General features: G+C 34.1%; 1 protein-coding gene across 11 annotated transcripts; it reads right to left on the bottom strand.

The window, feature by feature from the left end:
* Positions 1–464: 464 nt before the first annotated feature.
* On the bottom strand, positions 465–26,528 carry Khc-73 (Kinesin heavy chain 73). Of its 11 annotated transcripts, none has more exons than XM_075313013.1 (20): positions 26,453–26,527; positions 24,624–25,501; positions 18,744–18,831; positions 18,513–18,679; positions 17,924–18,440; positions 16,863–17,862; positions 16,486–16,800; positions 16,266–16,412; positions 15,705–15,746; positions 13,953–15,615; positions 13,741–13,886; positions 13,187–13,216; positions 12,837–12,939; positions 12,663–12,767; positions 7,379–7,441; positions 6,937–7,274; positions 5,701–5,773; positions 4,939–5,637; positions 2,013–2,312; positions 465–1,937 (listed from the first exon to the last, which is right to left on the bottom strand). In XM_075313013.1, the coding sequence occupies exons 2-20, from the start codon at positions 24,676–24,678 to the stop codon at positions 1,864–1,866; spliced, it is 5,925 nt and encodes a 1,974-aa protein (XP_075169128.1). In that variant the 5' UTR covers positions 24,679–25,501; positions 26,453–26,527; the 3' UTR covers positions 465–1,863. The 11 variants fall into 11 exon arrangements, with proteins under 11 accessions (XP_075169128.1, XP_075169127.1, XP_075169131.1 ...); XM_075313012.1 differs by having other exon boundaries at positions 24,624–25,575; positions 26,453–26,524; XM_075313016.1 differs by having other exon boundaries at positions 24,624–25,394; positions 26,453–26,515.
* Positions 26,529–27,781: the final 1,253 nt, after the last annotated feature.

The raw sequence follows: 27,781 nt of genomic DNA, 5'->3' as shown, positions 1-27,781 counted from the left end.
TGCAATCATAGTGTCATCATGTTGAACTTGTATGGAAAATGGAATATTACAGTGAATGAACAATTCCAAATTCCTACGATGATTCCATAACACCTCAGGAATAATATTTCTGGGGCTTGTGCTCTGCTGTTTTGTTTTGGGTTTTGTCGTTTTGTTATTAGTAATGACATGACATTTTTTGTTAGATTTAATAAAATATTTGTTTGTTTTCTTTTAGATTTAATACAACTTAATTCTATATACTAAAAATGTATTTAATATTAATAACATTATAAAATATTGCACACATTGACTGATTTAAGCATAGACAGAGAAAAGTAAATTTGTATTTTATATTTAGTTGTGAGCCCCCGAGGGGTTGGAGGAGTATATGGTGATAGCTGGGAGAGGTGTTTAACGTTTACCAAGAAAAAATAAATAAATATAACAACTAAAATCAGATGAGATTAAAAAATATAATAGTATTGCACTTTGAAAAATAAAATTCTCATAACTTTATTGCAAACAAAAAGGGAATTTTTTTCAAGTCAAAACTTTTGACGGCTTTGACTTTAGATCACATTAAAATCCATACACATTCGTAATAATATATCCTATTAATTATAATAATAATAATAATCTATATATGTATATAAAAGAAAAAAAAAACTATATATAAACATTTTATATATGATAATTCGTTACATTAGGAAAACTTTGTTTCTTTTAGTTATATACAAAGAAACAAAACTAAACATTTGTTTGACAAGAAAAAAAAAACGAAAATCAAAGCAAATTTTGGATTGCGTTGCTCCATTCAATATCATTCATTGGAATGATGAGGAAGTTGAGTTATCGATTACACAACGCATTTTGTTCACATAAAAAAAAACTCCAAAAGGACAGATTTATAAAAATATGAAAAACTGACTGGCTAATTATTATTCGTTGCTTAAATAAAAAACAAAACTATTAAAAATGGAATATAAAATAACACAAAATAAAAACATCACAATAATTGTATGTAAAGTAAAATTACACAAAGGCTTTACAATATTCGTCGCTACAATATGATTTACAAATAAAGTCTAGAACTATGAAATCGGTTTCAAAGTGTTATTACTCTTGCTTGGTAGAAACACAAAATTGGAGGTATTTAAAAACATAATACACACACAAAAATATATAAAAATTAAGAAATATACAAATTTGGCTAATAATATTATAAATGAAAATAAAAATGCACGCTCGTTAATATTTATACAACATGTGCGTGCATGGGTGCAGTCGATTTTCGGCCCACCCATGATACACAAGTGGAAAGGAGGGGGCTACCAGAAATTTGGAATTGGTTTGTGGGGTTTCTATATAAGGATTACCTAAACTAGCGTAAACCTAATACAAAACATGGATAAAAAGACATATTTTTGTTACTTGAAAGGAAGTAGATTGTAGACTTTGTTCTTTTGTAAAAGCAAAACAATACTTAAAAATACGTGGTTTTGTTGTTGTTTCTAGTTTTCGTTTACTTTTTGTCTTTATTAGGTGCTCGCGCGCACAACGATCGTGATTGCATCGAACGACATTTTCAAATTGGCCGATTCTTCAAAATGCCGTTGAGCGTCGATTATATTTTTTTGTGTTGGTGGTGTTCGCATCGTTTGTTGCCATACGCATTATAGAACATGTGCGTTTAGTGGAAATTGAAGCTTTTTCCATAACAGCAGCTGCATCAGATATCGCAACAGACACAGCTCTCGGAGTGTGTTGCTTTTGATTTGGCACGGTTATTCCATTTGGTGTTGTTGATGTGGTCGTGGCCTGTCTCGAATTGGTAGTGGTGGTGGCCCATCTTTGCATTTGATGCGAACATTTCGGAAATAATCATTTGCGCCCACCGGCACCACTTAGTGAACTCAAAGCCTCACCGCGACTCTTTGAGCGTGGTAGTGGAGTTTCTGTAATATTTTTTTTTAACCATTTCACTGTTAGCATTGCATACATCCTATTCCGATATTACTATCCACACTTACCTTTGCTTGTCTTTTCCGCCTTATAAGCTCTCATTGCTTTGCCGCGCTTGTCCAAAATCAATTTGTCAAATCGGACAAAAATTCCGTGTTTAGGTTTACATTGAAAATATTGAATACCTTGAACAGTACCATCGTTTTTACCCGTTGGCGTGTCGAGTTCAACGCCGATCCAAGTGCCAGCCTGAAAATGTGTAGTTCCGACATAGCTAATAACACCGCTGGTATTGTATGGTCTTATCAAAACCGATTCGCCAACGGAAACCCAATCGGGTAGAGTAATATCAACATGTTTAGACTCGTCTGAAAGAAAACCACACCATATTGATATAGTAGAGCAGGAAGTATGTATCCGATGTGAAAACACCTAACTTTACAATTTAATTTATTTATGAAAATACAAACTCTTTTAATTGACATGAATATTGTGTTTGTGCGACTGCTACTAAGCTGAGTCGCGTTGTCTTCAAATTTTAAAATTTCAATGAAGTGTAAATTTGATTGTCAGGTTAGTTGGACAACTAATCTCATTCGGATAACTTCAAATTTATTTTATAATAGATAAGTGTCCGCCGCCGAAAAGACAGATTTAGAATGACTTAGCGGCTGGAGGTAAATATTTAGTGTCGTCAGCCGTCGCCGACCGTTTTTTGCCAGTCGTCGCCCCTGCGAATATGTCGACTCATCTCAACTACAATTTAGCTGCCAATTAATTAAAAATATTAATTTTTATCAGAGAAGTGTTTTAATCATTGTTGTATTTTTGCTAAAATTTTGAAATTGTCCGCCGCCGAATAGACGAACACCATTACCACAGAATAAATCCGACCAAATTTGTCGGTTTCATTTGTAAATATTTGCCACCGTCGCACAGTGGGGTTTTTGATGTCAAAAGTGGGAATTAATTCGAAGTAGCTTTCCCTGTTTATAGTTTTAACTTTTTTCGGCCAAATTCACTAAAAGACATAAAACAAATCAAATTTTAAATATTTTTTAGTCCACATTTTATTTGTTTTCCATTAGTTAATTTGCAACAAAAAAAAAGAGAATGAATATCTGCTTTTTGATCTGATTATTAACAATTATTATCATCATCGTCAGAAAATTACTATATGTATCATTATCATCAACACTGGCATTTTGATCACCATCAAGATTTGACTCAAATATCAACATTTGAATTGCTTCCATAGGCAAATTGTGGGGTTTCTTCTCTTTTAATTTCTCATTTCTGATATAACTGGATCCGAAGTATGTTAATTAACAGTCTTTTAAATATCTCTTCATTTGACTTTTCCATAGAACATTTTCGCAAAAAATGCTCTCTAAAATTTTTAAAATCTTTGTTTCTAGCTTCTTGCGCTTCTTCGGACAACTGTCCAATTGGAAGTAAAGCGTGGTTAATTATTTCTGCTCCAAGTAATAAATATTTGTGAACAGTTGGGGACATATAGTACCAGGGGTTGAAAAATGTATTTCCATTTAATTTCGAAATGTGCAAAAAAGTGCGGACAACATTTTCATCTATGCTTTCAAAAGAGTTTATTGTTTTAGAAAAAATAAACTTTTTTACTTAATTTGGCTTTATTCACAACTATTTGTCGACATATTTCTCGAAATCCTCTAATTTAAAGACTTACGAGCGAAACTAAATTTCATATAATAACACAAGTCAAATATAAAAATAAAAAACAAAAAAATAATCTTATTAACCTGAGGATGAAGGTTCCATTATTATTTTTTTAATTATCGCTTTAGAAAACACTCAAAACTAATTTTTAAGACACCAATAATTTACATTTATATCGCACGCAAGGAAAACGTAAAATAACTCCAACTTCAAACATATATAGTGACACAACGGTACTTGTCAAAGACACAATTTTTGCGCTAGTGATGTGGAATTTTGTGTACTTTTACCGACTATAAAAATTTTTTCGGTTCTCCTAAATTTCATTTTTCAATTAATTCCCATTTTTGGTATCAAAAACCCCAATGTGCGTCGGCGGCTGAGTTGACATATCTCTGTTTCCTCGGCGTCCGTAAATTGTCCATCAGAGAATGAAGCCGACCTATTTTTGTCGGCGGCGGCGCATATTTATCCATCATAAATTCAATTTGATGTCATCCAAATGGTAATGAGATTAATTGTACAACCAAACTTACAATTAAATTTACATTTCTTTAAAATTTAAAAAATTTGGAAGGTAAAAAATTTTGGAAGCAAAATTTTTGCAAAATTATTATAGCAATTTGATACTGATCAATTGTGCGTGGAAAGTTCAAAATTTTGGGTAAAAAATAAAAATACAACAATTATTAATAAATTTTTCTGATTTGAATCAATATTTTTGATTAATTGGCGGCTAAATATGAGTCGAGATGAGTCGTTATATTCGACGGCGGCGTCGACTCGCAAAAACTGGATGGCAGCGGCAGATTAGGAGATAAATAGTACAACCAATTTTAAAATCACATTTTTACTAAGAAATGATTGATTGACGGTTACATTACATTCGAAATAAGTCAATTTTGTCGGTGGCGGTAAAATCATCGGCGCAACTGCGCAGTGTCATTCTCCGACGGAGAAAGACACATACATATTTGTTAAATGTAAGCGTATCCGAACGATTATGAGACTAGTTGAACAACCAATATTACATACAAATTTAGATTTTGTAAAATCTTTGCTAATTGTTTATAAAAAGGTAGAATCGAACTATTTTAAGTATAAAATTCCAATTTCATTTCAGTTGAGATTAGCGGATAAAATCGCTCATCTAAAATTTGCAAGCAAAAGAAAAGACAAAATAGAGAGTACGATTGTGTGATGTGATTGCAATAAATCTCACAAAGTGCTAAGGCGTGAACATTCAGTAATGCAAACACCCTGACCCCTCGGACATATGAATTATAAAAAAAATATTACCTTCGATTTCCATGCTGGCACTCATGGAAGATATATTCAGGCAATCGTTAGATGTATTGGCCAAACCCTCCATTTTGGCTATGGAGGTTCTATGCATAGTATTTGTGCGATTGTTGTTGAATGTAGTGGCATTGGATATTATATTTGCAGTGTTATCATTGCCATTGCTACCACCCTGAGGAGGAGTCTTTTTTCTTCTTACAACTTTCCCAGAAGGCAAAGCGGTTTTCACAACTCCAGTACCTTCGAAGTAATCGTTTCCATTTTGATTGTCAGCGTTGTTAGTGATGCTGCCACTATTGTTGTTATCGTTGTTTGTATTAATTTGGTTTGAATTGCAATTGTTATTCATTATTTTCGCTGAATACTCATTCTGAAAGTCTTTCTTAGATGTATCTTCTTCAATTTCGTGATTCTCTACAGTATTTGTATTTTTTTCTATCTCATGGTTATATGATTGCGAATTTTCGGCCTTTTTCAAGCTATTGCTGACACTTAATACTTCTTTTGGCATTTGAGTTGAGTTTGTGGTGTCTTCATCTATAATTTGGGGTTTTGGTCTCTGTTGATTTTTTGGCGATGTTGTGTCAAGTGTTCTATTGCTATTAGAATGTTGGTTTGGCATATCTTTTAGGAATGGATTAATCCTGTGCGTAGCCGCACGATTGGGAGGTGAATTCGAATTGATACGATCAAAATCTAAGGAAAAGTAAAAAACCAATTAAATTCTAAATTGTCACAGCAAATCTTATCATGTCATACCTGACGTTTCGTCAATGCTCATTGAACGCATAGATGCAATATCATCGTTAGTAAGATTGGTACATGAAACAGCCTACAAAGAAAAAAAATCAAAATGTCCCAATCATATAGTGCTTATGGTAATAATAATGAACAAATATTATAAATATTATAAAACAAATTGGTGTATGATATTTTTAATCGTTTTTAATTGGTTAGATTAAAAAATTTCGTGATTAACGATAAAAAATATTTTTTTTTCTGGGTAGTTGTCGTTTTTCGCATCACAATAAGTGACCAACAACAAATCTGTTTGGTCACATCAAGAGAAAAATAAAAGAAATATATCATGTTCCTATATTCGGAATCGAAAAGTGCAGAAGATCAAATTATTTGCAGTCCGAGAGCATCTCTATTATGAAACATAAATTCGATTGCGATTGGCAATTTCGAATATCCGAACATGGGGAATTATTTCAACTTCAAATTAAGTACAACTAAAGTACAAGAATTCTTTGAGGATCGCGACCTTTTAAGTTCCACGTGACTCAATATTTCCTTGATGCTGACAAAAGGCGAATTGTGTCGAACAAGTAATTGTGATGAAATTTCTTGAAACAACTTTAAAATATAAAACAAATTGAAAATTTTTGGTAGACTTCATATTGTTGATTTACCAGCATAGGTAAAAAATACTGGAAAATGAATCGTGACCTTATTTGCTCCCATAGTGTAAGAAAAAAGTCTGCGAAACATGTTCAAATCAGCTGTCCTAGTAATGAATTTTTCCAATAGAACTATTAGCCGGTAGTTTATAGTAAAATAATTCAATCGTCGAGCAAAGTCCCATGGTTAACTAAGACTTCATAAATTGGGAAGGTCCGGCACTACTGGTAGTAGTACATAATGGCGAAATGTACTTTATTTAGACTATTCCATAGCGAATGTAATTTAAAATGCAATGATAGACAATGCATTATTTTCCCGTTTTAATACTAAAGATAGTAAACCGATTATATATATAATATGGTACATTATGCCGAATACAAGGACAATTATCGCGACCGGATTAGGATTATAACTATTGACTTTCTGTAGATAATTGTTTTTGCTTGTCGAAAAAAATTTGGTCAATTGTATGTATCGATACCTAAGAGAGTTCATTGCCATTTAAATTAACCGATAGAGGAACAATTCCTATAATATGGTTCCAAACAAGGTTTCGCAATGCTTGTTCAAATGTACAAAATATCTTACCTGTGATCCATAGCCACTAGATGTCGATGAACTCATGCTAGGAGTTGCCAAGCCGGTCAAATGCTTTAGATTCGTATTCACATTTGAAGTATAACTCAAATAGCTGTGGTTCGAGTTTGAGCCAACATCCATGAACGAGTCCATAGTTTTTGAGGATGTAAGCCGTGAGCGTGGTGCCTGGTAATTGCTACGACTTTTCTCAATATCATATTCATGGTTGTACTCTGAATCACTTAAGCTGTCTTCGGGTTCTTCAGCGAGTGAACGATGACCTCCTAAGGGTTCCTCATGTAATGTGGTCATTCGCATTCCCATTAACTTACTAGTAGCCGGAGATGCTGTAATACAAACATGTGAGAAGAGTTAAATTCAAAATTAACCAATTATTAAGGAACACTACGTCGACTACTACAAGGTGATGTCAAAAACGTTTTAAACCTACGTTTTGTTGGTTGAGTTCGTAGCGAATTTGAATTTAGATTCAAGTTCAAAAACGTTGGGCGAGCTGCATTCCAAGATGGTAAAGCATTGTTTATTTTTTTTAAATATGATTAGTATTTATACTTCTTTGGGACATATCAAACAAATATAATTTCAACTAAAAACTAGACGTAGGGGTGATCTTCTAAATATGTTGTAAATTAACTTTACTCATCATATAAACTAAGAGCAAAACATGTGCGTATTTTTAATAATCAATAGTTCAATATTCTAAAGCTATGCAAATAAGTATTTATGTAATGATATACATTGTAATAGCCGTGTTTACGAAATGGATGATGCCTTAACCCTCCAATTGATGGCGATGATCGCTAATACAAAGAGAGAAACAAAGTCCGTAATAATGAACTCTCTCAAGAAAATGATCAATTTCTATCGTATCGTATTTATGATTTTATGCCCGATAATGATATTGAAGACATGCCGAGGGTTAAGAGAGATATATGAAAATGATGGCAAAACGTGTACAGCAAACAACTATGAACTAGAAAGGAACAAAACAAACAAGTTTACGTCTAGAATACAACGTTATCACATTAACAACAAACAATACAACTAATAACACAATGTATTAAGTATTTTGAGATTTATGCAACTACATTTCTAGGATTTATAATGCAGCCGTATTGCTAAATGATGAGGACATGAGGAAGTGAAATCATGTGATATTTGCTGAAACATTGCCGATGACGAATGAGATGAAAACTTGATTCTCAAATGTAGTAACAACACAATACAAACATTTGGAACTAAATAAATATAGAAACTCAACTAAATCCAGAGAAACAGAGAGAGAGAGAGAGAGAGAAAGGTAAAAAAAAACTCAAAGTGTTTTCTTTCCATTGGAGATAATACAAACAAACAAACTGAACAATAATAATAATAACACTAGAACATAATTATGTATTGATTCAGGGATGGAATCTATCTATATAAACATGTTTGTTCAGATTTTCACTTTTAATTGCCATTAATTCCAATTATTTCTTTGCGTTTGAGATCACTATATATTTTCCGTTTTATATGTTATAGATTTTGTTTAATTGTTTGCTTGGTCAATATTTTCTGTTCCTTTTATGAGACCTAAATTCTTTGATGTAAAGAAGAAAACCTTTTTACATTTTTATCTCAACGTTTCGTCAATACTTGTTGACTTCTTGACGTCTATTTGAAAAATAATAAAATTATCGATTACACTTTTGTAATTGAATAATTGTTAAACATTTCAACTTACAAAATTATTTTCTCAAATTTTACATTTAAATACTTATATTATATCACAGTTTTTAAACATAAATTTTGAACGGACAATCTGAATATAAAATTAAAATAGGAATGAAAACAACACAGCTTGAATTTTGTATCACAGTGAATTAAGATATTGCAACTCTGTAACTAACGCTTAAGTTGTCAGTGTCCTCTTTAACATTCAGTGTAAAAAAAAGTGCAATCGATAATTTTATTATTTTTCAAATAGACGGAATCCCCTGGAGGAAGTCAACAAGTATTGAAGAAATGTTGGGATAAAAATGTAAAAAGGTTTTCTTCTTTACATCAATGAATTTAGGTCCAATTAGCTAAATAAAACATAAAAGGAATGTTATAGATTTTTTCAATATTTCTATACTGAATACTCAAATTATTCTTTTTAAAACGGAAACAATAATGATCTAAGTTTATAGAAATAATTGCATTTTTATTTAACACGATAATAGAGATGTGTACAAAAAGGTTTGCCCAAAGCGAAAATCAGAACAAGATCAATGTACATAGTACTGAATTTCGTCAGAATTTCAGAAGCAATATTCTGAAAGGGATGATGTCTCTCAAAACTCAAATAAAAACTAAATCTGTGGTTGGGACAGTTATTAGCTGTTTGAAAAAATTGATTCTGTGATGTACTTCCTCCTGTATGTCACGTTAAACAATGAAAAACAAACAATGTGTTCAAGAATAAATCACGAAACGAGCTTCTCTTAACAAATGAACAAACTAACCAAGAAGGAAATCAAAATTGGCCAATAATTTACAATCCAGTGTTCAGTGTTGTCAATAATAACTAATTTATCGATATTTGTTTTTTTTTTTTTTTGGAACAGTTGCGCTTTCTAACAATTGCATTTTAACAAGTCAAATCATCCTTTTTTCTATTACCTGACAAATAGGAAGCTGTGGTGGCACATTTATGGTGTTTTTTTTTTTTTTTTTTTGAGAATTGAGAATATACAAAAATTATTCAAAAAGACGAAAACATTAAACACCACCAACAATAATGTCCTCACTAATGACATTATTGTTGGTAGTACCAAGGCAAAAGAAACAAACAAAAAAACATAGAGATAAAGTCAACTAAAGACGCGTGACAGATAAATTGAAATAGAAAAAAATAATTGCACAAAGTATGTGGGTAATGTACACGATATGGAGAAAAACAGAAATTCATGTATCATTGATTTCGATGGTGAGTGAAGTGTATACACACAACAGAAGTATCTGCAGAAGAAAATGGATTACAGAGAGATAAATTTGGATTCGATGAATATGTGGGAAAACTGGAACTGATTTATGATTTGCGTTAGTGAAATCAGTAGCTCTTCTAGCAAACGATTGAACGGCGGGTAACTCTTCAATCGACTCGTAGATACTTGTGGTTGGTGTAAAAAAAAAAAACAATAAATATTGGTGGTTATGGAATATGGGTTAGGATACGAGCGATTTTGAGAAAGTGTGTGCAAATGTTCGATGGTAGGTTTGTTTATTGCGGCGCTAGTGATAATTCTGGAAATGGAGTTCCTTGCCAGATTGTTTAAAAAAGTATTACATTCAAATAAAGCTCAAAGTTGCAATAAAGCGAAACGATTCTCATTTTCCGAGCATTAGCTGTGATTTAAAAACGGTTGCCTTCAGAAAGCTAAAGCAATTTTGGAATAAAACTGTGTGTGTATCGCTGCTGCTGCTGCTGCAATGAACAGTGTGATAACAATGTAAATGTATAAAAACCAAACGTATAAAATATTGCTCTCAGAGTGCATCAGGAGAAGAGAAAACTAGATCGATTTGGTTGCCATCTCCCGCAAAGTTTCAGAAGGAGCTACTATTCTAGGGTTATGTCATACTAACTAATGTTATATATGTGGTTTCAAAATGAGAATAAATATTTTCTTTTTGTTTTGAATTTTTCAAATCAACTCGATATGTATTACGTACGTTGAGGATTAAATGCATTTCGTTGCTAATGACTGATTATTAACACTTTGAGTCATGAAATTTTAATGGAAGTTGAATTCGCTAAATCGCCCTCTTATAAATGGAAATAAAATAATGGCGACTAAGAACCTCATTAGTCATAACCTTAAGATGGGTATTATTCAGTTCGAGTTTAGCCGCTAAATCAAAAATAAATCAGTAAAAAAGTACAAAATTAAAACTCTTTGATGCAAAATTTTCATAAAGTTTATATTCTTTAAAATGGATTATTAAAGAAAAGTAATCGTGAAAAACAGGCAATTTAGCTGCTAAATTCGGATTTAATATCCACCTTTAACAAAAAAAAAAAAAATACTCTCAGAAAAAAATTGCATATATTTGAAAAAAAAAAAAACTCTTTTTTAATTTCGACAATAGGCTTGGTTTCTTTTAGTGCTGTTAGAGAGAAGGAAATACAAGAGAACGAAACTCTGAAGCGAAACTGCTTCAGTAGGTGGCAATCACAAGGAAAATTTCTCTAATATCATGCAGTTTTTGTCGGTGTTTCTGTCAAAAATCATACAGTTTGAGTCGGCGTCACCCAGTTCAGTTCTCTGCCGGCTTTACGAAACGTAAGGAAAATAGGATTTCGAACATACTTTGTAGTAACAAATGTTCTTTTTATAAATGTTTTCATTCTATTAAATTTTTTGTCATACAATTTGAAATTATAACTGCCGATTCCTTTATAAACAATTCGTTAAAACAGCGCTCGACCGCAACGTCGGTAATACCAAAGCTGCGGGAATTGTGCGACATCTATGCGGTTGACATTTGTTTTCTTTGCAGAAGAGAACTATTCGTACTCTTGTATTTTCATTCTGGTACTATATACTCGTGCCATGACGGACTACAAGAAAATAGCGTACTCGTTTATCCAGGACATGTCTAAAAATGGGCAGCACTGGCATCAATTGTTTGCAAACAATCAATTTTAATTTAAAGTAACAAATATTTACTGTTTTAATTCCATGTCATTCGACCAAATTAATTACAATAAATTGCTATTGTGAATCGGGTAAATGTCACTTTATCATAATTCAATCTGGCAACACCGACGAGATTTGCACTAATGAGAAGTTCTGGGTAGAACACAAGTGCAACGAAGTTCTGGATAGCTCATACAAATGTTGCATCGAATACTAAAAGGAAACAGTCCTAATAATATACATACAAATTTTCAAGAGAGCGATTAATTGATTTAAAACATGAGATGAATTTTGGACACGACTATAAAAAAAGTGGTCCCTTATTATTAGAGCACAACCAATGGACATGAATACATTAATTTGCATCGCACAGACAGCACTTCTGTGGGTATTATCAACATATTTTGCGCTCCGAGACAAAGAAAAGATTTTTAAGTTTTTCTTCTTGTAGCATTAATGTCTTTGACGTGTATATGTCCTTCCGGCCTCTCCCATCATTCTACTTCACTGTTCACATCGAGAACAAGCAATAAAAGTCTACCTTATTCTTTTAGCATTTATATGATGTTCTCGAATACAAAAAAATTGACAGATGCTAACCTCTAATATGTATGCTAAACTCCACTTGTACACCAACCCTCAGGTTATAGTAAATTTAATCTACTTAATAAATTGATCGTAAATCAGTCTTTCTTTATATCGAATGGCTTTGAATCGCTGCTTAAGTCGATCTTGCACTGACAGTCCCCCAGTCAGAACAACTAACGGACGAACATTTCTCAACTTTCCCTTCTCTAATGTCCGTCTTCATGACTCAAAGGTTTACTACTAAATTGGGTGTATAAAAACGGATGGGTTTTACTGCCTAATAAAAAAAATCAAGAGTCAAACATAATATGTTGATATGACGGGAAAAAATCAAATACTAGATAAATGCTGGTGAAAATAATTTGAAATATTGATGCAATTGTTAAAATGAATAATTTCAATGGTAAATAATAAAAAATAAAAACAATTGATAATTAATGTGAAAATGTGAAAAATACTCACCAATGCCAAATGGTTTTCCAGGGGAATCATCATTGCTACCCTTGCCACCGAAACTGTGGCGCGACCGTGTACTGAAATCTCGCATACCCGATGGTGTTGTTTGTGCTGAAATTGGTGAAAAGATGGGATCTTTGATATCAAAATTCACCATACCGAACCGAATATAGCCATTACCTTGTGGCATAAATTTAGAACCTAGCGATTGGTTTAGATCCACAAATGATTCCGATCGTCCCACATTCAACAAAGACTCCATAGATGCATCGAAGCCCATAATCTATTTTAAAGATGAAACAAAACAAAAACAATGCTTAGTAAAATCGATTTCTCAGCACTCAAATGATCTGTGACAATGACACAAATAAAGAATAAAAACGAAAAAAAAAAAAAAAAACACAAACAATTCGCACACACACACACTCAAAGAATGAAAAAAAAAAATAAATAAATAAATAAAATTCGAAACAAAATTCGCTATGTAATAAACTGAGGAGCATATTCTACATTACAAATTGTGTACTTACTGTTCCAGGATTAGGTGTTTCTTTAACCGCCTGATCATTATTTTTGAGAAATAATTTATTGTGCGGTTTGGTACGATATTAATGTGTATTAATAGATTGGTTAATTTTGTCGATAGTTTTGGGTGAAAAGTGGTGATATTTAAGATCGGATTAGGGTTAATTTTGGTTATTTACGGTCGTGGTGAATACATATTTTTAGATTGAGTATCAATTGGACATTTGCGTTTACACACAACATACACATTGAATATTTTGTTCATGATTGAGGTGAAAGCACAAAAGAAGTGAGAGAAAGAATAATTTCAGAAAAATACAAATTTAGAGTTTAGCACTGGTTTCTTTTTCAATATATACGATACAATTAAGTTTAAATCAAGTATGATAGGAGAATCAAGCAAATTAAATAGAGAGTACAGTTGTGAATATATGTCGACATTATTGAATGTGTTTAAGCACAAATGGCATTTAGAATTTACTTTTTTGCGGCTACATCGAGATGAATTGTAAAAGAACAAAAGGGGTTGTGGGTTAATTTGATCTTCTCGATACTTTACCTGAGAGAAGTTGGGCACACTGACTGTCTTTCGAATGGACAATGGTTGGCCATGAGCCGTCTCCAACTCTTTGACAGCAACATTTTGCCTCAAGCGATCCAATGTCAAAATACTCTCAACTGCGGACACCCCACGGGTATATTTTTCTACGGTACGAGACGAAAGAGGGAAATTTAGGAAACCAAATAACAAATGCATGGTCATTACAGTACCTATATAAGTTTCACCATCACTCGCTGAACAATCATCTCCACTTGCTGCCAGTTGTGCCAGCGATTCACGATCTTCTAGCTCCTCTGATGCCTTTGGTATGTTGGATACGACTTCGTACGTTACGCCAGTGCTGGGAATAGCGGTATCTGTCCTCACAAGCCGGAATTTCTTCAGACGATCGGTTATGCTGGGACCCTTCTTGATATTAATACAAAGCCGTTTTCGCAGAACCAAGTCCATGGGAGCAGGATGAGATAGGCGAACAGTGGTTCTCAATATTAAATAGACTCTTTCATTTGCCTCAGTAACACGGTTTAAAGCAGGACTGTCATGCATAGAAGAATCCCAACTTGAAATGGCGCAGACGTCCTTATCGAAATGCTGCAGTATTTGCAATGTATAAAATTTATGACCATGTTCTTTAGAGAGAATTGAGTTAATGCCTGCTATGGAAAATTCATCATTTGTGTTCTGAGCTGACAGATCATCTGCATTAAGATTCAAGAATAGCACTGGTACATGTGGTTCCATTCCAGAAGGGGGGTCCCACGAAGCCGGAGCCCCGGGTATGCCAGAACCGGGAGCTGGTACCAATACTGCGTTACGTTCCTCTGTCAGCGACACCCACTGATGGACCAAACTCAATTCTCGATCGCGCTCTTCATCGGTCTTGTCTTCTTTTTTGATCAGCTTTTGTATTTGCTGGTCCAAATATTGGCGTCGTCTACCTAAGGCCTCACTCCATTTTTCTCGAAGAATTGTCAAGTCTTCTTCCTGATAAGAATCCAGAGCACGTTGTAAGCGAGATCGTACGCTAACGCTTCCAATGGATATGTTTACAATCGATTGACAAATGATAGGCAATGTACCAGAATTCTGAACTGGCTTGACACGCACGTGCACACGTCTCTGTTGGCCCTGGCGCAATTGATAAATACCCCCCGTAAGAACTTCGGTGCGATTGCTAACCTCCACCGGGGCATACTCGCCATTATCATTTAGCTCATGAATCTCCACCCATAATTCTATCTTACGTGAAAGTTCAGCCCAGCGATCCACAAGAGACCGGGCTTTGGCCTGCTGCTGTTCAACTTCCCACCCTTTAGATTTTGAGAAGCCAGCACTTCTGTGACCCCATACCTCAATTGAAAGAGCTCCTTCTATGCAGTGCTCCAAGAACTCCTCATTTATCGTTACGGTAAAGTCCTTGGTATGCTCGAATATGAATACCATATTCTGATCTCTGGGTGTTGTTTCTGCATTTATCACGGGAACAACGGTCACCTGGTGGCCCCAAAATGTGTATTGACAGAAAACAAAGTTTGAAAGAGATAGTGGCAAGCCAGAGGCGCATTTGATAGTAACACGGCAAGTTATTTGGTTCGCCATGGGATCTGGAGGGTCCTCGTAGTCATCCCTCGAATCGGAAGATGATTCAGAAATAGATTCACACATGCGATCCTGTGGCATTTGACCGGCAATGCGATGAATTTCGACCTGAAGCCTACCAGCAACTTCACCTTGTTGGCTTATGATAGGCGTGTGATAGTCAAGCTTTACGTCGTGGAAGAGAACTTCCAGGAATATATTAGCAACACCAATAAGGTTGTGGTTTTCCTGCGATTCATAGAATGGATCCAATGATTTGGAATTTTCATTTTCCTGCAGAAGAGATTGATTTGTTGTTAGTTTGAATTCTGAATTTCACCTTGTGTATTTTGCAACTCATAATTATCTGAAATCAAAATTACCTCGTCGGAGTCTTCCTCATCTGAGAGTGTCTCAATGAGAGGCTTATGTGGTACGTAGATAAGATGTGCAATGAATGGAAAAGAATGTTAATCGGTTAAAATGTTAAGTTCGCAGTTTGTGGTAGTGCTTTCAAAATCACTCATGCATTGTTAGTATGTGCTTTGTCACTGTTATCGTCGCTTATACCTAAATATAACTTAAAAAGTCGGGATTATGGTATGGAAAATGTCAAGTCTTCTAGATGACTAAGCGACAGTTGGCGTAATCCACATACAAGAAGAATGTCCTTTTGTAAAGCACTTAGAAGTTTTGTTTTTTGGGTTGTTCGAAATAACACCCAACAAAAAAAAATAGAAGTAAATTCCAAAAAAAATGTCAAGCAAAACAGTATAAAACGGCCTTTTAAATACACAAAATATTGTCTCATTCAAGACAAGTTTTTGTTGGACTGCTTCATTTCTTTAATATAGCGGGCGTTATTTCGTTTTTTTTTTTGTTTTTTTAATTTTGTTGTTGAGATTTATATGGTACTAGGAGAACTACTTTACGTCCTAACTTACCAATCCATTGAGGACACGATCTTTATGGTCCTGGTACATTTCGCGCATATCAATCAATTTGTTCTCCAATTTTTCCATACTCCAAATTTGACTTCCCGAGTTCATTCTTTTTACTAAAATTGCTGGTTCACTGACAAAAGCTCCACGCTGAAAGTAGAGGATAAGCAAAAGTGGTAATGCCACCACATACACTAAAAAAAAAAAGAAAGTAAAAGTATACCCTTCTATTGGGACTAAGATTAGCTGGTGGTATTTGAAGGGTTACGGAAAACTTCGTCTTCTTTTCCATTTCTTCGGCAAGGAAGTTGGCTTCTTGGACCAAAGCATTGGCTCTCATTATATCATTTTTCAATTGGCCCAAAGAACGTTTAAACATTTCATCGCGCTCCTGAGCCCACTTTTCAACTCGCATCTGCGACGTGGGAGTATTCGGTGTGATTTTACCCAAGCGCAAAGGATCGTATGGAGTATAGGGAGCGTACGGAGTACTTGGTGATAGTATATTCCTCAATTGTTGAAATTGCCGCTCGTATTCCTTGAAGAGAAATAGTAAAGGATGATTAAGAAAAATTTCAGTTTTCAATGTTATACACTCACTTGGCGCTGTTTTTCCAAAGCAACCTGCTTGTCCTCCTCATGTTGCCTCTCCAAACGGGCTATTGCTGTCTGTATGGGATCATTACTAAGCTCATTTTGCATTATTTCGTCGCGAGCAAAATTGTAATCGATTAACTGAGCTGGTGTTTGAGGCTCTGAGTTCATGCTTGAATTTGCAGATTTTGGGCAATTTACACGGAAAAAATGGTGATTACCCCACAAAATTCTATCCCCATTGTGTAGAGGGACTTTGTCCACCGCAGCGGTTCCATTAACGAAACATCGTGCACCAGGGAATGGTTCCAAGAATAATCCACCATCGACAATCGTGATAACACAGTGTTCCGGTTGTATACCCAATCCAGATAACTGAATATCAGGCTGAGGACCATTTATGGTGTGGCCACCGATAAGAGTTCGCTCTTTAAGGTAATAGACTAACAACTCATTGAGGGACGGATCAGCATTCAAATTGACCAAATAGTATTTGTTTTTCTCAACCATTATACCACTCGCCTGCACACTAATACCCATTTTCTCCAAAGCCTGTTGTCGTTCGTTCTGTATGCGCTCCGTGGTGACAAGTTTCTCTTCCCACGTTTGGGAAATTTGTTTCATTAGATTTTCACTTTCGGCCAACTTATCGTTAATATCACCGACGGGCGAACCAGTGGCATGCTTCAACATATTTCGCAATGTTTCGACCTCGTGGCGTAATTCGCGAATAATACGAGCATTGGGATCTTCATTGACGACGGCATGGTTAACAATACGCTTAGCGCGGTCAGCATAGCGCAAAGTGGAAAGCGTCTCTTCAAAATTATCGGCTGAAGGAGAAATTGTTGCTACCATTACAGTCTTGGAGTTTCCACCTAAATTGTCTTTCAAAAGCCACGTGAGGACCGAATCTCGATAAGGGACGAATTTGTCATTGCCTCCCTTCTTCCCATTCGACTGGTCAGCAAGTTTCGAAATAACTAGACCCAGTGTGGTCAATGATCTAAAAGAATCGAAAAGGAAATTAGCAGCACCCCATTCAACGAAATACTTGCTCAACTTACTTGTTAATATTCGAACCTTCTTTCAGGCGATCGCCAACAGCACCAGTTTTTACTGCCCTCTCTGAGCCCGCTAGATCGACCAAAGACATTCTAGACACTTTTTCGCCCGTTACCCCACTTGCTTGGTCTGTTAGGATTTGTGTTAGAACCACGGAAAATACAGCGTGCGATCGAGAGGACTCAGCATTCATATTGGTCGCTGCCACGGTACGAGATTTATTGCCCTCGGTCATTAGATTGTCGATGTCCATGTATGAAGCCACAGCTAGTTGCGACAGACCATCCACATACGGTCCCATTACATTGTGCTCCCGGACTTTTAAAGACTGTTTGTTGGGCTTTGGATCCAATAGATCGTGCACCTTTTCATTATAGATTTCCATATAGGATACTTCAACTTTGTACATTAGATCTTGTGTGGTTTTATTTGCAATGGCAGAAAACAAGTTGTCGCAGAGGCGAGGTATAATGCCTTTCGATTCCTGCGAACCCATCATTGTATAAGATTTTCCAGATCCTGAGCAAACACAGAAATCATAATCACATCATAAATCAAATATCAGATTAAAATTCTCCCATCTCATCTTACCCGTCTGACCATAGGCAAATATGCAGGCATTATAGCCCTGGAATGCATTGTCCAAAATATCTCTACCCAGACAATCGAAAACTGTTTCTTGAGATGCAAAATGTTCATCATCGGGATTCAATGACAAAAAGCAGTGGTCAAATGCAAATGTTTTTGGTGGCTTTCGACTAAAGTGTTTGAAAACCATGGTCACAAGAGTTTTTCTTTATAAAGTTTGCAGCATGTACTTACCTTTCTATTTTATCTATCGCCGGAGGATTGTGTAAAATTGTTTGCTGTTTGTCCATTTCCACAATGCATTTTGTGCCCAGCTCGATTTCTGAAATATGCGAAAGAAAAATAACGAATTTTACTTTGCATTTTTTTTTGTATTTGTAAGCCTCAAGCCGTCAATTCAACAAAATTAAAAAAAAAAAAAACTAAAGTCACTTTAGGCAAAATATTTTACTTATAATTTAAAATATTAAAGAATTTTAACGCGGCTCCAAAAACATATACACTTTTTTCGAATGTCTAGTATTAGTACTACATGGTTTCCTCATATCTCGTACACGTTTACAAATTTAGCTCTTGGTAATGCTGCTGAGAAGTACTTTGTTTATTGGCAAGTAAACAAGATTTCTTGCTCACCCATTTTGAACTACCTTCGCTATAAAGGGGAAGTAGTCACTGTTTGCTGAATTAGCAAATATCTGCTATTTTCTAAACTAAATTACATGAAAAAAATAGTTTTTAGTTTAATTGGAACAATTTGTTGTTTGTCTTCAGGCTATCGTAACACAGTATATTAAGAATACGGCAATTGCCGAAAAATCTAAACTTTTCTCAAAATAGGATATAACAGCAAACAAAATGTTATTGATCGCGTTTAGGAATATTAAACGTCTGAATAAAGAAAAAAAAAACATTTTCAAAAATATAAAAAATTTAGAAATTGTTGTTCGCAAGAGCATGAATTACAAAATTATAAAAGCACACACCCATTGCTGTTTTTTACATAATTTTTCTGAGTGTATGCGAATAACTGAAATCATATTTTATAAAGAAATTACACAAATGACAAATTAGCCATATAAATAATAAATACCCATATTAATATTAATGGAATTAATGTAAGCATTTAGGAACTTTTTTTCTGTAGTTCTTGGTGGTTGACACTGTGATATTTGCATACATTGATATTGCTATATGGAAATATGTATATTTTGTACAAAAATATAAATTGATATCACACAACATAAGGCAAGAATTAATGACCGTAAAATAAAGACTGTCAATGTTATCAAAAAAATGTTAAAACCTATGGACTTTGTAAACACCTATAATATGGATGAAGAGAAAAGTCGCTGACATAGAAGATCGTCAATTCAATTCATAGACAAAGAAGGCAATTTCAACTATTTTAATACAAGATCCTAAATTATTTTCGGATCATAATCGCGCCGAATAACGAATCTTCAAACTCAGCTCCATAATTTCATAGAAATTTTCAATGGATTTAATTGTATAATGCATTTAAAAACAACATTACAAATACTATTCATTAAATGTCTTTACTTCTATATCAACAAAAAACAACAAATGTAAGTTTTTTTAGACCATCGAATCCCTATTTCCCCTTGAAATATAGTATTTAATTTCCAAAAATTTCTCCTTGTTTATGGAGTATTCGTGAGAAATATAGGATATTGAGCTTTGGCCCATCTAAAATTGCCGCCAATTTTACTTATTAACCAAAGTTGATTTCCCTGCAAAGGAAAAATGTTGTACTAGCCTTAATAGCGAAAACTAAACTTATACTAAAGGGTTATTTTTGACTTTTATACGAACTTGCTCATAGACATTGTGGCATCCTCTTTCGGAGGTATGGAATACCTGTCCCAAAGCTTTACATTCATTGGAACAACAGAAACAAAATTTATAAGAATTGGCCAGTTGATTTCGTGGCATCGTTTCTCTCCCCATCTTTTCTCGAAGGTTTGGATAGTTTTGAATAATAAATCGTAAATTGACTAATAAATCCGTTTAGGTGTCACCAATATGTACAATAAACAATCTGATAGTGGACTTGCCACTGATGAAATAGATTACCAAAAACAATGAAGCAATGAAACCTACAATTGTTCGATGAGGAGTATACCTCCTAACCCCTGCTATAGTGAAAGTATTATCTTTGTTTTTGTATTTTTTTTTTGTAATTGTTACAGGTTAATGGTGTAGTGTGTCCTATCTAGCAATCCATTTGCATAAATTGGTGACAATAGGCGATAAATGTCCCACATGACATACCCCAACCACCATCTTGGCAATTGCCAAACAATAATTGATACAATCGGTCAGTGACTAACAAACGATATTCTATTGTTACCGCCACCCACTGAGAGCTATTGAATTCATATTCAAAAAAAATTATTAGATTAAGGTGTACTCTAACCTATACCTATAACTTAGTTGCATTATAGTCAAATCGACTTAGCTCTTTCCCGAGGAACATGGATTTTAGAAATCTAGAGGATTTCATAAAAATTTCTATAGAAGAATGACGTCAATCACTTAAGAAATCATTTCAGTTTGTAATTCGAAGATAATCGCCCCTCGTGAAACAATTTCAACTGAGGTTTTGGGGTTAGCGATGTGGTCAAATGAAACAATTGTGTTCTCTCTTGGTGAGAAATAGAAAGTGTGTGTCTTTGTTAATATCATCGCTTTACGGTGCCCTTCTTGGTATCTTCTTTTCTTGAGCTATTCATTTGAATAACACTAAAAATAATACGGTATAGAAGGGAAAATAAAAAGCAGTGGTTACATTTTGAACTTTTTCTTTGAAAAAGAAACCCACATCATAAATTTGGCTATGGCAAACAGACATCATCCCAAACAAAATCTATTATGTGATGGCCAAAATAGAATGGACATGATGCATAATAAAATCGCCCAACAAGAAAAACCTGTAGTTTTCACTTCCACAAAGAACGAACACAAACATATGAACGCACACATCAAAAGGGACCAAAGAACAAACACTGAATTCAACGGAAAAATGATTTGTTTGGCATGAACTTGTTTTAGCTCGAGTGGCCTATGCCTATATTACCAAAAAAAAAAAAAGTTGACAGATAGGGTTTCGCTGTTGACCACAACGCGATAAATAATGTGTCATTTGTCAATTGCCTGGTTGATAAAGTACCTAAGTCGCTGTGCGTCATTAAGTGGACAATGCAACGTCATCACTGGCTATCATCATATGTTCAATCAATATTGTCGTATCACTGATTTCAAACAATTCCAGTGCACGAATGGATTTTGTTGTCCAAATCTAGAAAATACTGTGGATGTGAAAATCCTCTTTACTTTGTAATATGCTAGCAATTATTCAAATATTTCTAACAAATGCCTTCAGTAGTCAAGGCTACATTCAATTTTAGATGCTAACTCCATTGGCAGGTAAAGCATTTCAATTACGTGCCCATAATGAAAGAGTTGGATACTGCGTCATAACATTTGTTTTGGGAAACCTATTCTGGAGAGTTGAAAAGTTTTTGAATTATTATTATCAGTTTTCATTTTATCCAAATTAAATCTCTTAAGTCTTAGATGTTAAAAGCAAATTGGCATACATTTTTAAAACCTTGGGGAAAATTGTATACACAGCCTCTCACAAGTTTACATACGATTAAAGAATTTGTATTTTCTTTAAATAATAAAATAATATAAACAATGCATATACATACGTTAATTTTTGTTAAATAATTTGAAAAACAAAGTATTTGTCAATTTTTAAGATTTTTTTTGGTGTGGTTTATAAACATCAACAAAAAACATGGTTAGTTAGAAGGTTAAAAACTCAAGGGTATGTAAACTTGTGTAAGACTGTGTATACACAGAAAAAAATATCACCAAAATATTTCCAATTAAAAAGTTAATTGAAGTTGAAATTTTTTTCAATTAATAAATTAATTGATACAATTAACTTTTTAATCATGATAGAAACATTAAGTTAATTAAGTCAATGATTGAAAATTTTAAAATTTGTAATTAAAAAATTAATTGATACAATTAACTTTTTAATCTTATTCGGAAGACTAATTAAAAATGTATTTCAAACAATCATTTGTTAATCCAAATAAAAACTCTAAGCCAATTCAGAAAGTAATTAAAAATAGTTACCTTTTTTAATTAATAAATTAATTGAGTTTTGCAATCAACATCAACTAATTTTTAATTGAATCAATTAAAAAATTAATTGAAATTTGCTGAAAAAATCAATTAATTTTTTAATCAAGAATTTTTTCTATGCCCAATTAAAACCGTGATTGATACTATCATTTTCGTGATTGAAGAAATTTCAATTAAAAAATTAATTGGATCAATTAATTTGGTGATTGAATCAGAAAAAATTTTTTTTGTGTGTATGATCATTTTTGGAATTGGCTATCCTTCTGCAACCATTTTCATTCTGACAGTCATGATAGCGAATAGCCATTACCATTTTCTAGGGCAATATATCTTCTTTTTTTAATTGAATAAAAATACTCGCTTCAAACCTTCAATAACATGATCTTCTTTCGACACATTCATATATTCAGACAATGTGGAAATGAATGATATTTTTTGACCACTTATGTCATGCAGTGGAAATCAACTGAATGCTTTTCCCACCCTCCTTCCCCTTTTTTTACAAACCAAAAATCATATTCGGCCGAAGACTCCACGAGTTAAGTCATAGCCTTTTTCGTAATAATCAGCAAAAAAAGAGAGATAGGAAAAATGCCATAACGAGCAATTTCAGTTTGTAAAAATATGAACAATGATAAATAATTTTCATTACCATCGCACAATGGTGACACACACATCCAAATTGTTTACTGGACGACGACACAAAACAAAAACAACAATACAGCCCACGATTAGAGCTAAGTAACAAGAAAAAAAGTAATATCAAGGCAACAACAACAATACGCCAACAGAATGAGAGAGAGAGGGAGTGCGATCATTTGAACGGTAGCTCCTCATACAAATGAATGAGTTGAGTCATAGCGATAGCAAGTTTGAACGCATTTCCAGTTGTGGAGACTAATGTCTGCCTGCTACTTTTTGTATCTTACCGAGAAACTGTGGAATGGAAGAGCAATCCCAAACCATCTAATATAGGTTATACGGGATCAACACTCAATTAGCATGGGATATTACAACGATAAGGAAATATTGTCAACAACGGCAGTCATCAACACCAACAATATAAAAATGAATGAATAAAAATAATATTCGAAATTATCGTGTGAGATCTTCCAAAGGTGACGGAATTTTATATTTTAAACGATTATTGTAATTCACTGCAATCTCTATGCTCACATTGTACAAATAAATGTTTTGGATTGGAGCTTTAGAATTGAGTGAAAAACAAGAAGAGCACTTTGCTATGAATACTTCTTCTTCTTTGAAACACTCAGATATGTCACCAGTATTACTGAGAGAGGATAATCTACCGCATAAGAAGCCCATAAATTAAATACACAGTATGTAATGTTTTAGATATAGGCTGGTATACTGAGAATTGTCTCCAACATTATGAAAGGGTTTAACCACTATTGTAGTGGGTTTAATATTTTTGAAAGATCCAAGACCCAACGCATGAAGACTGGTTTGATATTACAAAAAAATATTTTGGATTTGGAGACTATGTAATTGATTGGTTGATCCAAGTAAAGGCCCTATTTGTAACAATTGATTTTGTACTACAAATTTTCAATAGAATCTATGAATTTTCTTATTGAATGTAGTAGATAATCTTAAGAAATAATTAAAAATCTATTAGCCGGATAAAATAATGAACCCAAACTATAAATATATTTGAGTGCGTCCATTTAAAAGCATTAGTAAAAAAGTTAATTTGTAACAGCAGACTTATTTCCTCGGGTGTTAGATTTCTTCGAAATCATTCAAAATATCTTCGTCCTTCCTTGTGGGGTAAAACAATAAGCTCCAAGTAATTTTTTGTTTTATTCATTCTTGACTACATTTTGTTAGGTGTTATGGCCAAATAGTAAATAAAAAAGCATTCAAAAATATGTAAAGTATTTTATAGTACGAAAACGTTAGAGAATAACTTACCGCGACGGTTGAAGGGTCGCACCCTGACAGCTACTTTGATCTTATCCGTTGACATTGTGACTGAATGACAGACAGGTTGGCTAAAAGAGGGTGGGGGAGTAAAAACCAACAGCAGTGGCAGCAAGCAGTGACGATAAATTTGGAAGTATTTGCGCCGTTTCACAACGAGAGGGAGGAAAACAGGTTAAGATAGGAAATGTTTAGCGCTGTGCAAAATTCATGGAGTTAAGTAGCTAAAGGCTCCCTCCTTTTGTATGCTTTTGTGTGTGGGTGGTTGCCTTCTATCGCTGCTTTTCCTATTACCATAGGACCTGTCAAGCGAAAGTCGTGGCGTTGTTGAATTTGTTTTTTCGTTCTTTGATTTTTCCCTTTTGTCGTTGTTTTTAGTAACTTGAAATTAGGCCGCTGTTTGTTTCTTCTTGTTCCGTGCTGCGTTTTCTTGTATGTGTGTGCTCTGTTTGTTGGGTAGGTTTTTGGCTTCCTTCCTTGAATGATTGTTGGTGTTGGCTTTTTGCCTGATTTAGCTGGATTTCAATGTTGTTGTTATAGTTGTAGTTGCTCTTGGTTGGACAAGAGCGAAAAGAGAAGAGAAATTGTAGCAATCGTACTTGCCATCAAGTACTTGATAGAAACTTGAGAGTTGTGACTACAGCACAGGAAGTTGCAAAGCCGTAAAACTGGGGGGCTTGTGAGTGCCCACAATAAAAACACCACACGCACCTGACCGACCAATACTGTGCGTTGCTTTTTTATGATGTCTGCTATCGATGTCTGCAATAAATGAGTCAGTCTATGGATTTTTCGATTTTCCTGTGGCTAATTAATCTATTGTTGTGGTTATATTGGCCGAATCTTTGTTTTCTTATTTCGTGTATGTCCTTTTAAGTGCACTCATTTATTTAATTAATACATGATTTTTTGTATTTCTTTGTTATTGTTGCTGCTGTTAGCGCTATTTGTTTTAATTATTATTTTGTTATTACTATTATTTACAAATCAAACACACAACCACGCAGAGGGGAATAAAAACTTGTGCCAACAACAAAAATAACAAATCATACGTTAAAATCCGTTAAGCTCATACATACACGCAATGCTCACACACAATCACACATATCAAATCATAACACTATCTCACAAGCATTGTTTGCCAGTCTCATTTGGATAATATTCTCTTCACTCTTCATTACTTGTTTTATTGTTGGACGTTTGATGAAAAAAAGCAAGAGGAAGAGAATGGGACCTTGGTGAGCTTGAAAGGACAATTATACTTTATGTCGCATTACATGAATACAATAAATTTTTTATTCAATCTTTGCCATTACTGTGTATTCACACTTTTAATAATAAACCTTCTCTATTTTCTCTCAATCAATGTGAATTTTGGGATTTTTCTGCATATACAAATAATTTATAAATCAAATACACACGAACACAAGATGGGATACATTCACACACTCGCGCAGTGGGGGCTTAAAACCCGTCGTTAATTTTTAGTAGATTTTCTCGCACAATCGTTAGTTCTAACAATTAACAACTTTAATTAAGATTACTCAAACAATTGTTCACATTTCCACAATATTTGAAACATTACGGCAAGTTCGGGTTCTTTTCTGTAGTTTCACTTTTCTTCTTTGGAGTCACACTAAATTTTTTTCTTGTATCTCTCGTCGACTGCACGAAAATCGACGACTGCGTTTTTAGATACTTCGTGATTGCTTGTATGTGCGATTTTCTAGAATCGAAATCGATTTTACAGCAAAAAATTTCAATTGGTATTGTGAAAATTTTTCATTTTAATTAACATACACCTTCCCCACAATTATTACCGCAAATTTTAACTAAGCACACACTTCTTTATAATTAGTTTCTGCAATGATTAGTGTCAGCATTACTGAAACGAAATAATGTCTGTCAATGTAGTTCAACAATAAAAAAAAGAATGCAACTCTGGTGTTGGGTTTGAAGAAATTTAAAACAATTACTGTCTCAAACGTAAAATTGTAACGTATCATAAAACTTCCCGTAAACGCATAATCGTTACAATACGTTCACATACGTTCTGCTCGCAATATTTTTCGATATCTGCGTATCGCCTTTTTGATAGAAAAACAAGCCATCAAATGTGAAATAAGACGATTAGGTTTATAATCCTAGTACAAAGTTTTCGGAAGGAAAAATGTTATACTGCATATAAAATTTGTTTGCGCGGAATAACTGAAATCCTTGTTTTGAGTTTTTTAGAAAAGATAGCGATGTAACTTTGAAATTTCGCACAAATATATGTGTCTGGGACCGTATGTTTAATATTGATATTCACTTTATGCAGAAACGAACCTCCCTGCCAGCATTTCAAAGTTCCATTTCATCCTCATCGCTACCACAGACTCGTAAATGTCACTACAACAATCGTCAACTGTGATGGGGGAAGCATATGAAAAAGTACAAAATGTATATGAAAGTATTTTGCCATCACTACTGTTAGAAGATCCATTTTATATTTTGTGAAACGCCAAGCGCAACTAGCTTATTATAATTTATTTAAATAAAAACGAAAATAAAGTGCTAAAAACATAGTTATTACTCTTAAACTGTGAAAGGCATATCCCTGCCAACATTTTTTGAAATTGGGGGCGCTTCTGATAATCCCCACTACGTCGAAAACAGTCGTATACGATAGCCAAAACTCCTCTACTAAAAAATATCCAGTTAAAACAACCAAGAGAGTAATAGTGTATTTTACTCTCTTTGCTTAAAATTGCTGAAAAGTACACGAACGATATCCAGTAACTATTTGCACATTCAAAATTTCAGTTGCTAAAACATTAAAAACAAAAAACGAATCATGTTTATTTAACTTCCAATCGTAGTTACCGAACATATACATTGTACTGGTACTTTGTTTGTTATCAATAACCAGGTGGCAACGTACGGTATGGATTGCAAGATTTTACGGGGGAAAAATCTCTAGCAAAAACTTGCAATATCTCTATCTTATAACTTTCAAATGTAGTATCTCTCCGGCTCTCTTTTGCCCTGCCAACATTTTTTGAATTTTGGGGCGCTTCTGAGAATCCCCACTACGTCGAAAACAATCATATACGACATCAAAAACTCGTCGGAAAAGCGCCGTCACTAATGAGAAGTTGTACCACGCC

Source organism: Haematobia irritans, chromosome 5 (genome assembly GCF_050003625.1).
Source record: "Haematobia irritans isolate KBUSLIRL chromosome 5, ASM5000362v1, whole genome shotgun sequence".
NCBI lineage: Eukaryota > Metazoa > Arthropoda > Insecta > Diptera > Muscidae > Haematobia > Haematobia irritans.
This window is presented reverse-complemented; position numbering and strand designations above follow the sequence as displayed.